The sequence below is a fragment of the Leptonychotes weddellii genome, chromosome 8 (genome assembly GCF_054177405.1).
Source record: "Leptonychotes weddellii isolate Sample4059 chromosome 8, ASM5417740v2, whole genome shotgun sequence".
Taxonomy (NCBI): Eukaryota; Metazoa; Chordata; class Mammalia; order Carnivora; family Phocidae; genus Leptonychotes; species Leptonychotes weddellii.
In genome coordinates, this window is record NC_138376.1 from 127,826,946 (window position 1) to 127,842,217 (window position 15,272).

Consider the following 15,272-nt stretch of genomic DNA (forward strand, 5'->3'; position numbering starts at 1 on the left):
TTCACTTTAGGTTCCTATGAAGTTAGCAATGTACTCAGAATTAAGGTAACTTAATAATGATAAACAATGCCTTTTGTTGAGAAGACTACATTTCCTCTTCAGCTTGGAGCCAGCAAGACTTAGCACATGCTTAATCACTCTGTGCACAGAGGAACGTACAGCAAGGAATATGGTAAAGTCAAATGGGTTTCCCCTAGGGGAGAGACTTACAGGGATCTAACAGGACCGTGGGAGACTTGCAAGATATTCAAATACACTAGCAAAGGAAGGCGCACAGCTTCTCTTTCTATGTGTTCTGAAGTAGTAACATCATGTGTCCCATAGACACTGTTTAATTCTCTCTCTCAGAGACATAGCTGACCTATGGGATCAAATGAGAGCCCTCTCACTCTCATGGTTCCCTAATTTCATATTTCAAGAAATACATGTAACACAAAGCAGCAACTCCAGACTAATTAGTGATGGGATTACAACACTTGTGAACGATAAGTTATTAAGTGCTGCCAAAGTGATCTACGAGAGAGAACATGGTCAGAGCTGCTGCTGGTGGAAGAACAGGTACGTTATTCTTCTATTAACTTGCCAGGGACCGTGACCCTGAAGTGACCACATCTTGGGGAATTATTTTAGATTTCAGGAATTCAGTAGATGGGTCAGATCTATGGATAATCTTCCTTGTAGCAGGCAAAACCAGTTATGAACCTCGAATGTAATAAATATCTATAACTGCTTTCACTGCCAGCCCAAGGAGGTTTTTCTAGGTCAAACTTCAGAGAAATGGAACATTTTCTCTAAAATGATAACTGGGCTACCATACATGGGAAAATTAAAATAATACTACCGATAATACGGTTTACTTTACTGACATTTGTAGAAAATGCCAGAGAGGACTTTTTGGAAAGTAATAAACTAAAACATTTCCTCTTCTACTGTTCTCAGTTTTCTCCTACAAAAATAGAAATACTTAGTGTCCTTAACATGCTCTAGTGAGTCTATTTAGAAAATATACACCAAATTGCAAATTAACATTATCACATATAAATCTGCAGTCCTTCACTTGTAAAGTGAACACAGATGAGAATGTAACTTCACGGTCCGAAATATGAACTTTCTTACCAGACGACTTACTGACTGCAGTGGACAGTCAGTCGCTGTCCGAGCCTGCACTTAACTTAAACCACTGATCAAGAAGACCTACCTCAACCCTAGAAACGAACACTTACTTTGATACATCAAGTAGGAAGTCATTCAATTCAGTCTGTTTAGCAAGGCCTCTGCATACCTACCATAGAAAATAATGGCTATTAATCATAAGAGATTTCTGCTTATTTAAAATAACAATTCCTGAATACTATTTACTTTTTTTATTTTAAAAGACTTATAAAGCAGTAATATTATTAGTAAGAAGTCATATTTATCAAATGTTTAAATGTGTTAAGCTCTGTTCTATGCGCTTTAGCGTTACTGTCTCATTTAATCATCACAAAACACTATAGATTTGGGGTTTACTTTTATAATTGAAGCATAAAGAAGTTCAGAACCATGCTCCCACTCCGGAATTACTAAGTGATGGAGCCAGCATTCAGATCCAGGGAGTCTACCTCCAGAGTTGCTCTTTAAAACTTCTTTCCACTTTAAAAAATGACACTTGGTGGGTGGTGGTGTATGTGCCCACCACCCACTTGGGCACATATTCCACTTATACTTGCTATGGTCGGATCTGAGAGGTCCTTGCTCCTCATACTATTATCCTGTAACTACGTACTTTATCTCCTCCCCTCACAAACCGTGAGTGTGCTGAAACGGATTTAAAAAACAAAACAACAGTGAAAAGAAGTGGAGGGTACAAAGCTCCTGTGTCCATGAACCTCGAAGTCCAGTTGCCAGGAAACTCGATAAAGTTTGTGATCTTTTAAATTAGATCATATTTTCAAGAGAACCAGCTATTTTAAATTTGAGATGAAAGTTTTCATATACCATTTAGTTTAAAGGATGTTTTAATTTAGGAAATGGAGTCATAAAAATATAATATCAATGCTACTGCCAGAAGAGACCACTCCTTTGCTTTCAGTGGAAAACAAAACCATAATAGAACATACACCATTTACGGCATAAATAATTTATAATTACATATAAATATATAAAAATAATTACAAGATATTTAAGGCAGGGAGCAAGTAAATATAAGTGAATAGACACAAAATTTCAGAAATAACAAAATACCTAATATCCAAAAATAACACATTAGAGTCCCTTATTAAGCCCCACCCCGTCCCCCGGTGGCTGCACTTTAAACGACTCTTCTCTCAGGGAGCCCCTGTAAAAACACCCCAGAGGCACACCTGCACCTGATGTATTGCTACTGAAGCCCAGGCGAGATTTGCTGTTGCAACCTGAAAAAGGAGGAGGAAACGCATTTTGATCAGTCACATGCAGACATCCTGACAAAGGACTCTAGCACGCATGTACATGAAGAATTTTCTGAGGCCACTGAGTATTTGGATATTTTGCCAAACAGAGAGAATCAAATAGGTACAAGATTTCTCGTTTACATTTCCCGCCCCCTTATAAATGAGTTTAACGTTCTCGTTCCTCTTAACTTTGGATAAAAAGCAAGATGAATTGCTTGAGAGAGCTATCATCCAATGATTTTCACATAAAATAATTATTTCTCAGTTTAACAAAAATACTATTAAAATGGCCTCAACCCCCACTTTACAATGAAGAATATTTCTAAAATTTTGCTGACAAGTTCTCAGTTACTAGCTCTTCTACTTCTTTTATTATTCATTCACTTCCCAAACATTCACTGGGTGCTTCCTGGGTACCAGGCAGTACTCTAGGTGCTGGAAACCTGGCACCACCACCACCCACCAGAACAGCTTACAGTGGACTGTGGGAGAGAGAAAGACGAGAAAGAGAATAAGGGAAGTGCACAGGGTCTTAGCTGGTGACGAGGGGCTACAGAGAATCAGAGGCACGACATGGAGATATGTGCAGTGTTCAGGAAAGGCCTCCTCCCTGACATGGCGACATGCGAGGACACTCCTGAAGGAGGCGGCTGGGGTGGGGACAAGGAGGACACGCACAATCCAAGCAGAGGGAGAGCAGATGCGGAGGCTCTGAGCAGGAGCCGGTCAGCCTTGCTCAAGGACCCCGTGTGGCTGGAGGGAGGGAGCAGGATAGGAGTACAGGCAGGGATGTGGGCCTCTGTGTACTGGGAGTGACAGATCACTGCACTATCTGGCTTTAGGGTCAATGAGCCAATTCTGATTCAGGGAATAGTGCATAGAGCTCATTGTTTCCAAATGTGATGCTGGAATCTTTGTTCAGGATATCCTCTAGGAGGAGGACTTTTTTTTTTTTTTTTAAGATTTTATTTATTTATTTGACAGGGAGAGACACAGCGAGAGAGGGAACACAAGCAGGGGGAGTGGAAGAGGGAAAAGCAGGCTCTCCGCTGAGCAGAGAGAGCCCGACGCGGGGCTCGATCCCAGGACTCCGGGATCATGACCTGAGCCGAAGGCAGACGCCCAACGACTGAGCCATCCAGGCGCCCCAAGGAAGAGGACATTTTTAAGAAAACATAGATAATCAGAACGTGAGAACTCTCTAAAGTCATCCTACTACTTTATTTGATTCACAATATGGCATACTTCTTTTTTTATTGTTAGAAAGGGTTCTTGGGGCGCCTGGGTGGCTCAGTCGGTTAAGCGTCTGCCTTCAGCTCAGGTCATGATCCCAGCGTCCTGGGATCAAGCCCCACTTGGAGCCCTGCATCGGGCTCCATGCTCAGCAGGGAGCCTGCTTCTCCCTCTCCCTCTGCCTGCCTGTCTGCCTACTTGTGATCTCTCTCTGTCTCTCTGTCAAATAAATAAAATCTTAGAAAAAAAAAAGAAAAAAGAAAGGATTCTTACTAAAATCAGTTGCTATATTTCTGATTTAATCAGTTTTCTCTCCAAATAATTACAAAACAAAAATAACGGTTTTTAAAAACCATCAAAACATTGTTAAGCAAATTGTGGTTTTAAATATTCATTCATTTATTAACTGAACCATATTAATGAGTGCCCTCAACAGGCTAGCCTCACCTCCTGATGACTCATACAGAAGGCTTCTTTGCCCCAGTGCCGATACAGCTCGAGGATACCAATCAAGTCACCAATTGCAGTGACAATTGGTAAACAAAGAACAGACTGGATGCGAGTCCCTGACTCCAGTCCAGTACCTCTTGGAAATCGTTCATCCTGAAAAATCAAAGGAGAAAAGATATAAATTCAGTGAAAGAAATGGAATCATTATGTTGAGATTCTTATTTCTGCCAGAAATTGCCTAATACTTGTAATAAAACATAGGCAGTCCTTTTCAAAGGAAAACCAAATGACAATGGACACTATAAACTATCTTTAAGAAAATGCTTATCTTTAGCAGCATGGCATCTGTTCACAGATACTGCTTTAGTGTTTCTTTATCCCTGTGCAGTAGAATTTAGTTAATCAATGAATACATATTCATTCCATGCAATAATAAAAGTAATTATGATGGCTAACACACATCACCTTCTATGTGCTGGAACTCTTCCAAGGGTATATAAATACCACATGAAGGAAAGTAAATATAAAAAATTGTTTCTCTTCTATTTTTAAGGTTAGAATAATACAGAAGTATTATTCTACATTAACATACACATACAGAAGTGTATGTTAATGATAGTCATTCTGATTGAATCCCAAAAGCTCACATTAAGTATTCAAATCATCCAATAATTATCAATTACGTGTGAAAAATGCAATTGGTTCTTTGACTTTAATAACTTTCTAGCTCAGCAAATCACTCAAAGGAATACAGGGAAATTGAATGAATTGATACCAAAGCACCAATTCTATTTATTCAATTTCTGTCTGTAGGAAGCTTTTCATAAATCAAGAACAGTACAAATATGTGTTTGTAATTTACAGATCTTTGGAAAGCCTGCATATACAATAGAACATTTTCAAATGACAAGTTGTATAGTATCTACTTTTAACACTTTAAAATTGAAAATATTTGACATACATTATGTAAGTTAAAGTATAAAACTGTTGATTTGATATATTTATATATTGTAATATGATTGCCATTGTAGTGGTAGTTAGCATCCCTATCATGTCACATAATTCTTTTTTTTAAATTTTATTTATTTTAGGGGTGCCTGCGTGGCTCAGATAGTTAAGCGTCTGCCTTCAGCTCAGGTCGGGCTCCTGGCTCAGCGGGGAGCCTGCTTCTCACTCTCCCTCTGCCTCTCCCCCTGCTCGCGCTCTCTCTATCTGTGTCTCAAATGAATAAATAGAATCTTTAAAAAAATGAAATTTTATTTATTTTAGAGAGAGAAAGCGCACACAAGCGGGGGGCGGGGGCAGAGGGAAACGGAGAGAGAGAGAATCTCAAGCAGACTCCAGGCTGAGCATAGAGCCTGATGCGGGGCCCAATCTTATTACCCTGAGATCATGGTCTGAGCCGAAACCAGGAGTCAGAGGCTTAACTGACTGAGCCACCCAAGTGCCCCACTTGATTATCTTTATAATGAAGATCTAGTCTTTCAGCAACTTTCTTTATCTGTATCTCTACCTATACAGATAATTAGTGGCAAAACCAGAATTAAAACCCAGATCTCATGACTCCAACTTAGCACTTTTTCAGAGCAATTTCATTACACCTCTATAGTCGTTTGCCTACTTGTCAATTTTAAAGTCTAAGCTCATGTAGTGACATTTCATCACAATACTCACATATAGTGTGGAAGACTGTCACATTCCCCACACCCGTGTCCTTCATCAGTATCTTCCAATACTGATCTGGGCTTGTTTATGTCATTTACTTTGGCTAATGCAAGGAGAGTAAATTTGATGAAAGCAAGGGTTGAAAACTCACTTGCATGTTTCACTTATTCTCTGGAACCTCTCCACCATCATGAGAACATTCCAGGCCAACTTAACTTTACATAGGGAGGTGGGGGAGTGATAAACACAGAGAGCTGAGGCCCTCTGAGGCCAGCCAGCTGGTAAGTGACGGGCCAGTTGACCTCAGATGCACAAGCCCAGCTGAACACAGCCCAATCAGCAGAATGGCCCAATGCACGGACTCCCGAGAAGTCCCAGGTGGCCGCTGTAGGACAACACTACAACTTGGGGCAGGATGGTACTCAGCATTAGCTAACACATTCCTGGCCATCTTGCCAGGATATACCACACAGAACAGTGATCACTTAGTTTACCTAAATATAAACACGCATTTTATGCTTAACTGTACTGGTAGGTGCTTAAATAAGAACTATTCAAATCTAGCTCTCAGTGGGTATATAAGGTATGATTCTCTGAGGACAAATTTTAGTTTACATACAGATTCATTTATTGATCTGTATCTTGCTCTAATGCTTTTATAAAATGGCTTGAGTCATAACATCAAAATGATATGTCATCTTTATGAAATAAATACTTCAGGTTACAAATGTCACAGAGTAAAAAGTCATTTACCCCAAGGATGTCTTCCACTAGCAACGTTTTTCTGGACTTGGCCACATAGGCAGAAATGGTGGTGCCCTGGGCAATGGGCCCAGCAGGGATGAGCCGGGGTTTTCCTTCCTTGATTCCAGGTGGAGTGAACACGCACAGACTCTAGCAAGGAGAAAGAACATGTTTTATAGACCTCCCTGTACTTGGCACTACAGAAAGACTCCTAGATATTACTTATCGGTCATGAGGAATCTGTGAGCCAACAAAGACAGAAAATGATGAAAAGTGCCTTGATGAAACTGGGGTATGTGAGGTGAAATTCTTTCTCGTATTCCCGATAGGACACAAAATGCAGGCTAGATATAGGACTTCAATGAATGCCTCGCAGAAGAAAAACTCTTAAAATAGCCTCCTATTTTGATATATAGGAAACAATAAAATGGAAAAAGAAAAGTTGTCCTTGGGGTCAAGGTATTGTCAAGAAACAGACATCAGGCCCAACCTCCCCTAGATAATGGACTGACAGATCTGGAGACAGGATCAGGGAGTACAAGTCAAATTGATTTGGTTGTATTTTTCATTTTCTTTAAAAATGTTTTTAAGATTAGATAATCCTCTTAAGCTACACATGTTCCTACTAATACTTGCTATTACTAAGCAAATGTATTGCTTAGTAATAGCAAACATCCAAAATATTTTGGACAAATCTGGGTGCCTCTTTCCCTTTCAAATGATTAGGTGGGAAGGTAAACTCCTGAAACTATTTTAAGATAAGTGTTTTTTAAAAATATGATCAGTTATTTTGACTAAATCCAATATTTTAAATACATTTCGACTAAGTAAGAATTGCTAATCAAAACAAATCACCTAGAGTTGGGGGCAGTATTTTGGCATAACTGTATTATGATTATCTACTCACTTCAAAAAATACTAAAGTTCAGGTAAATTCTCCCAGCATTTTACTTTTATCTTAAATTGGACTGCTGTAAGTTAAAGTCTGAAGACATCTGAAGCAGTAAGATTAGATAATCCTCTTAAGCTACACATGTTCCTACTAATACTTGCTAATATGAAGCAAATTCTAGTTGAAGACATTGAGATCGATATAATCATACACTTATTAGATACATGGTTTTCAAGCTCTGTAATGTCAGAGAACCCCTTCTTCCTATAAAATCTTACTATCACTCGAGAGTAAAGCCTATAAACAAGCTCCTTCAATCAACTAGGAGTGGGGCGGGCGGAGGGAGGGAAGCAGAGCATAGATGCACCCCCCCCAGCTGCTTTAAATAAATGATTACTTACAGATTAGAAGCTAAGTTCAAAATATTTTATTCACACATATATCTGTATCAGTTAGCACTGTGCTTACATAGCATTTGTAATTAAGTACTATCAATGCCTGTGAGAAATACATTTTAAATGACTCTTTGTAAGAGATTAAGTTAAAAATGTTTATTATGCTTTAAAATGATTTTAAAAATTTAACTACATATAAGATAGCAAATGACAATTCCACCTTATTATTTTTAAAGAGGCTAGAATTCGTGTCACCAGTTTTAAAGTTACTGAGGTTCCATGACACACCAATATGCATATGGCGCAGATGAAGTTAGGACTTTGATTAGATTTAGTAACTATCACTGCCACAGTAAAAGTCAGTGTGCCACTCTAAGATTGAGAGAAGAGTAGAAGAATTATTCAAGAACAGGAAGAAGGGATGATTGCAAGAAAAAATTGTAAAGGATGTGGTATATTTAGCTTGAAGAAAAATCGAAATTGATAATGTTTTTCTCAAACTATGAGAAAGTTAATCACAAGATGGATGCAGAGCAACGTCCTCTTTACCAAAGAAAGGATGCAGGAAATGAACTGGGATGGAACTGAGGGGTTTGCCTCGCTCCTACAGAACTTCCTTGGACTGTGACAGAAGGTAAACTCTGGAGCAAGCTCCCAGCAGTAGCTTTGGATTTTTTTTTTTTTAAGATTTTATTTATTTGAGAGAGAGAGAGCGCACAAGCAGGGGGAGCAGCAAGCAGAGGGAGAATCAGACTCCGCGATGAGCAGGGATCCTGATGCGGAGCTTGATCCCAGGACCCTGGGATCACAATCTGAACCGAAGGCAGATGCTTAACAGACTGAGCCACCCAGGTGCCCCAGATTTTTTTTTTTAAATAGCCTTTGGCTTTGTTTGTTGTTTGAAGATCTACAACAGACATCTTTTTTGGATGACTTTGCTATATGCCCTTTAAGGCTAGATTTAATATCTACAAGTTATAATTAACCTTCAAAAATCAATAATGAAAGAATAGCTTATATAATCCTATATTATTAGGAGGTCATTTATGTAATATTATAAAATATTTATTCCCTCTATGTAGGATTTCTATATGAGGCACGAGAAACAGATAAGCAAATACTGCACCAAGGGCGTATGGAAAGCTATTCTATATACTAGGCTTGCTGACAATAAAAGGTTTGGAAATCTTTCAACTACTTGATTGAATCTGAAAAACTTGTGGATAATAAATAGTTACCAAAAAATTAAATAATTCTTTGCCGTGGAAACTCTACCTTTGTTTTACCAATTACCTTATGATTTTTGTTCATATTTATCAAATAGAAGTGTTTCCAAATGAGAGCTAGATGAGTGCTAACAGTACTGAATAAATCGTCAAATGAAGGCCAAATGCTCAGGTGGGAAGGGAAAATGAGGACCAACCTAGGACACCTCTTTCTGACGTGTTTCACCTTCTCCCCTCTGCATTAGTGCTTTCTCATTCTTTTTTGTTTCTGTGTTTTACTCCATACAATTCCCTGTGCAAAGGTTCACTTCATAACATCCATTTCTGATTGAAGATCAACCACTGGTTTGAATTCCGTGTTCAGTAATAACTGAACAATAGTTCTTTATGTTGTTCATCATCTTTGCAGTTGAATGCACTAATTGGCAGCTATTACTGCAGGTGGAAAAAATCTAACAAACCTCTAAATTAGAGGCTGAATTTTACATGTACTCAAGGGATGGGGAAGATTCATTAAGCCTACCTTTATTTACTCTCCAGAAATAATCAAATGGACAGCTGTGTACTGAACAGTCACTCCTCAGTGGTTAAGCTACTACCTTCACCACATACTCAGTCTCCGAGAATACTTGGGTCTGTTTCTGAATTCTCAATTCCATACCAGTCGGTTGATCGGCCACCACACTGCTTGAATGACTATAAACTTGTCGTACATTTTGTGACCTGACAAGGCAAGTCTTGCTTCAGTTCTTAACGTTTCAAGGTAATCACAGTTTATTTGATAAGATATACTTTGCATCTTTCATTGGGAAAGGGGCTGCATTACTGAATTAACCAATAATGGGTGTAAGTTCTTGGGAAACTTACAAAGGAAATAGTAACTTTATTTTTATTTTTTAAATTTAAATTCAATTAATTAACATATAGTGTATTATTAGTTTCCGAGGTAGAGTTCAGTGATTCATCAGAGTAACTTTATTTAAAAAAAATCATTATGATTTTTGACAAGGGTTTGACTGGGATGTTCAGATGATTAAGATAAAAAATATTCTATTTTATAGGAGGGTGAATGGAAACTGCTTTTTATCAAACATCACTACACAGTATTTTAGAATGTATTAAGACTACATGTACTTACAACATATATGTATAAAATGCAATGTTGAGCCGAGTCTCTAAAATTAATTCCTGCTCTAACACTGTATCATCTATGAAAACTTTTATTAGCACAAACATATTTTAGGGGCTAGAGATAAAAACAACTAAAAACAAGGAAAAGGTCCAAAGTTTCAAACCTCAACCACCTCTACTCTTTCCAGAGAAGAAATCACCTGCATTCAGAACATGAAACTTGACAAATCCTGCTGTTGGTCTTTCTTCCCTCCACGGGCTCTCCCCAGGGCTGACTGTTAGTCCTCCACCTCCCAGGACCATCAGAGAGACTGGCCATGTGGTGGGAGGGGACAAATTAGCTTCTTCAATTTTTCAAAGAAACCCATTATGAACTAGCCAATATTTCTGGAATAACAGCAATTTTTAATACTTATTTCTAAGGTTAGGTAATTGAAAGTAGGCAAAATTGGTAACAGTCATGACCAGTAGGTGGACTCAAATGAACATAAAAAAGCATTCAAATTATAAAAAAGCAAATTAGGAGAAATAGATTTGGTGGAAAATGAACAATAGAAAAGACTATCACAATTTATTGGAAAAAAAATCATGATTTTTTGGATGAAATGGGAAAATCTGGTTCATTGACATCAATTAAATAGATACATCAGGCGATAGACATCATTCTCATTTTCCTTCCCATACACAATTCAAAGACCACTTTATTCATGAAACTTTAGTTTTTATATGTTAAGGTTTCAACTCACAACCAGTTAAATTTTAGAAATATTTTAAAAGTGTATTATTTAGGCTTACCATTGAGTTATTTTTCTCACAAGACACTAGATGGCAGTGGACAGTAAATGAATTTAGATCTATGCAGATGGCCAGGAGCAACTGGCCCCCACGTTCACCTGGAACTTTAAAGAGAGAACTAGGGCGCCTGGGTGGCTCAGTTGGTTAAGCGACTGCCTTCGGCTCAGGTCATGATCCTGGAGTCCCGGGATCGAGTCCTGCATTGGGCTCCCTGCTCGGCAGGGAGTCTGCTTCTCCCTCTGACCTTCCTCCCTCTCATGCTCTCTGTCTCTCATTCTCTCTCTCTCAAATAAATAAATAAAATCTTTAAAAAATAAAAAAATAAAGAGAGAACTAACTCTGTATGATTCTTAAAATTAACCTATTGAGGTTCATTGTGCAGTTGACGAAAGTCATGCAATTAAGATCCTTGCTATAAACTGGTTTTAATACCAATATATGAAAAGCTATCTATGAACTTACTTTATGAATTAAAAAATTTATGAGTTCGAAAGGTTTTCAGCTTTTACAAACAACTCTTATAGATAACACAATAAAAACTGTAATAATATTATAAAGTATGTTATGTATCAGAGTAAATGACCGGGTATGAAAGAGAAAACCTGTAAAAACAGTAAAAGTTTAATTAACCAAAAAAAAAAAAAAAAAGTTATTTTCCAACAAATATTTCAAGAGTACCTTATACACATCATATGTCAGTCTCTGCTAAGGGTCAGGACATACAAATACACTACTTCCTCTCCTAACTCCAGATTTCTCACAGACTGCTGCTTCTGCCTAAGAAAGCCCTTTATTTCCCCTTCTTACCTACTAAGTGAGAGGTCTTCCATGCCCTGCTTCAACAGAGCTAATCATCTGAGTTGCTTGTAATGTGATCCACCCCAGCACCCCCATCAAATTCAGTATCCCAGAACACCTTGGCTTCCTCTCTGTTTGCACTCAAGACCCTAGGTTATAATTAACTGTGGATTTCTCCATTTCCTCTACTGGTTGTACATTCTTTGATGACAGGAATGGTGGTTTGTTTTGTTTTTTATAATCTTTGTATGCTCAGCAATTTAGCATAGATTTTTGGTACACAGCAGGTATTTTAAGTGGTTTGCTGAATGAATAACAATCATGACATAACACTTAACCAATGGAAGTTAAACTAAGATTTAGAAAGTTTTAAACAGATTGTCAAAGTCACAAAGTGGTGAACTGGAACTCACATGGGCCAACTCCACAATCACGATTTTTTGGGAAGCTGTCCTTCTTCCAAGCTCTGAAACAATGTGTATAGCACAAGAATTCTCTTTCCTGAAGGACTGTCCCAGTGGAACGTGAACAAGAAAAGCACAGGGAAGGTATAATGAGGGAACCTATTCTGGTTCATCACTGTTCCCAGGGGTAGCAAACAGCCTGAACAAGGTTTATACTCAAAAAACCATCTGGAATATATGTCCTAGTGGCTTTTAGAAAAGCTTTATTTTAATACTGTTTTTCGTTTCTTCCATTTACTGGTCCTATTAGGTTTTCTATCATCATTTGCATTAAATGGGACAATTTATATTTTCCTCAAAAACTGTCCATTTTGTCTAGATGTCCATATTTATTAGTGCAAGCATCCTCTCATAATTTATCATTTTCATTCTATTGTTGTATCTTCTAAATTATTAAACATAAACAATTGTGTTTTCTCTTTTTTATTAATTAGGTTAGCAAACAGCTTATATCTGTATAGTTTTTTTAAAAGATGTATTTATTTATATGAGAGAGAGGGGATGGAGGAGAGGAGGGTGGAGGGGCAGAGAGAGAGAGAGAATCCTCAAGCAGACACGGGTCTCAATCTCACGACCCTGAGATCACAGTCTGAGCCAAAAGTCGGACACTCAATTGACCGTACCACCCAGGTAACCCCTATTCCTGTACAGTCTTTAAATTCTCTTGTTTATATGGTTTTGTTTTTCTAAGTCCATAGGTTAAATTGGCAAATCCCAAGAAGACAGAGATTTTAATTTACTACCGCGTCTCTAGTACTTGGAACACTACCATGCAGTCGTACCTGGTAAGAATGTGCTGAATTAATGAATTAATATTCTTTTGTCTCTTATTTATTAACCCCTCAAAAATGTATACAAGATGTTTAATACTTCGAGGATGTGGATTTTCCACTGCAAACAACTTTGCCCAGAGCTTTAGCAATACTACAATTCATTTTTGTAAATATTATACTCTCCAATAACTGTATTTTTTCCCCAAAGAGTCACAGTACACTTTTTTATTTATGTTAATTTCCTTGTTTTTAGACATTATGGGGATCTGAATTCTTACATGGGGGTTAAATGCATCAAAGTAGGGTCTAACCCAAAGAAGAAAGGGAAACCCATGTTGGTAAATCTTAAAATAATATAGAGTATTTTTACTATTGTATTCTTCTGTTCTTTTTTGGGGGGGGGTTGGTGTGTTTTGCTTTAAAAATTTTGATGCATCAAATATTTACAGCGTAAACTTCATAACAGCTCTGCCTTCACTGCAGACTAAACCCTTCACAAATCCCAAGTGACCTCCTGTTCCAATTTAATGCTTTTATTCCCCAAACTCAACTTCATCATTGATCCTGTGCCACTCGCTCTCCTTTTGTTTTCATTTTTCTGGAATAGGTTTGCTCCATCTAAAATTACCTTCTTATTTTATTTTTATTTTTTTAAAGTGTTATTTATTTATTTGAGAGAGAGAGAAAACACAAGCAGGGGGTGAGGAAGGGCAGAGGGAGAAGCAGGCTCCCCACTGAGCAGGGAGCCCGACAATGGGCTTGATCCCAGGACCCCGGGGATCATGACCTGAGCCAAAGGCAGAAGCTTAACCGACTGAGCCACCCAGGCGCCCCTAAAATTACCTTTTTATTTTCAACCACTCCTGAGTCCTTTGTTTATATGTGCCTCTATAAAATATAAGACAGTTGTGGGGTTTTTAAATCTAATTTAAGACTTTTTTTCTTCCAATAGCTGGGCCCATTCTACTTACAATTTTGTTGTGACATATTTTTGTAAGGAGTTTCACAATTTATTTTATGTTTTATTTTTAGTGTTTTAATACCACTTAGTTTGTTTTCTATCTTTTCCTTAACTTGCCATGTTTTCTTTAAATGTTTTCCTCTCTGACAATACTGACGTGGGTTTTTAATTCTACTAGTGGAACTTTTGATATATTTAAATATTATTTAAATTCTCAATGCATCAGTTTTGGAGATTTATTTCCACTGATTCTTATTTATGAAAAAAGAAATTAATACTTTTATAAGTAAAAGAATTTTATAATTCCTCCCATCTCTATCTTAATCCTTGGTATTTTTGATATAGACTAAAAATTTTATCTCAGTCTATTTGGGTTACATTTTATAATTTTTTCACGAAATCATATACATTTTGTTGTAAGTGTGAGTTATTTAAGGTTTTATAATTGATTCAAAATCCTGAGGCAATTTTTTAAAAAAAAGATTTATAAATATCTGTAATATGCCACCTTGTATTAAGAAAATACACATGTATCTGCTCACCCGGGCAAAGATTAAAAAAAAAAAAAAAAGCTTTATTTTATTTAATACAGTTAGCTTACATTTTAGAAGTACGTCAACATCTGTTCAAGCAATAGGTCAGATTAGATAATATGATACTTCTGAGAAGAACAATTTTAAAATTATTTTTAAAGGCTGGATAAAGTACATTTTACAATCCTTTCTAATGCATTGCTGTACTGAGAAGAATGGATGGAATCCACAGAAATCTAAAAAGAAGTCAATAAAGGAACCTTTAAGGCAAGCAAATCCTGAGCTGGATTGTTCTTGAGAGCAACAAAGCCTAGATGTACTGACCTCCCCTCAGGAAATCACCGTGGCAAACAGGAGAACCCCTACAAGGAGCCAGGACCCGCAAAGGGCTAAAGCCTCATTTTAGCTGGAAGGGTAAATGCACTTACAGCTGCAAGGAGATTACTAGTACCCCAGATTATCTTGAATTTACTGCTAAAGGGAAAACAAAAATCTCTTCTGAGAAATCATAACTGTGTATCACATGAGTGTGAGGCTTGAATGCATACTACTTTGTAGTCTGAAAAAAATCTCATGAGATAATTTAAAATAGTCCTGGATTAGTAGTGCCTTAGGTGACTGGCAAAAACAAATACATATCCTGTCTCCAGGAAAGGGACTTAAACACAGTCCTTCTTAAGAACAGCCATTTAAAAAGGCCCAAGGAAGAATATGATTCACAGTTAAAACATAAAAGAAAATAAAACACATGAGCAAATAAGCCACCATCCGTGAGAGATGGATGAAACAAAAGCCAAGAAA

General features: G+C 37.5%; 1 protein-coding gene across 1 annotated transcript in view; it reads right to left on the bottom strand.

Annotated features, from left to right (window-relative positions):
• The window catches only part of PDE10A (phosphodiesterase 10A), a 283,739-nt gene that overhangs the window by 72,402 nt on the left and 196,065 nt on the right, over positions 1-15,272 (bottom strand). The window contains exons 4-7 of the mRNA XM_081829386.1: positions 6,513-6,653; positions 4,092-4,247; positions 2,343-2,393; positions 1,224-1,282 (exon numbers count right to left, since the gene is read on the bottom strand). Of these exons, the coding sequence (XP_081685512.1) occupies positions 1,224-1,282; positions 2,343-2,393; positions 4,092-4,247; positions 6,513-6,653 (407 nt within the window). The remainder of the gene's footprint in view (positions 1-1,223; positions 1,283-2,342; positions 2,394-4,091; positions 4,248-6,512; positions 6,654-15,272) is intronic.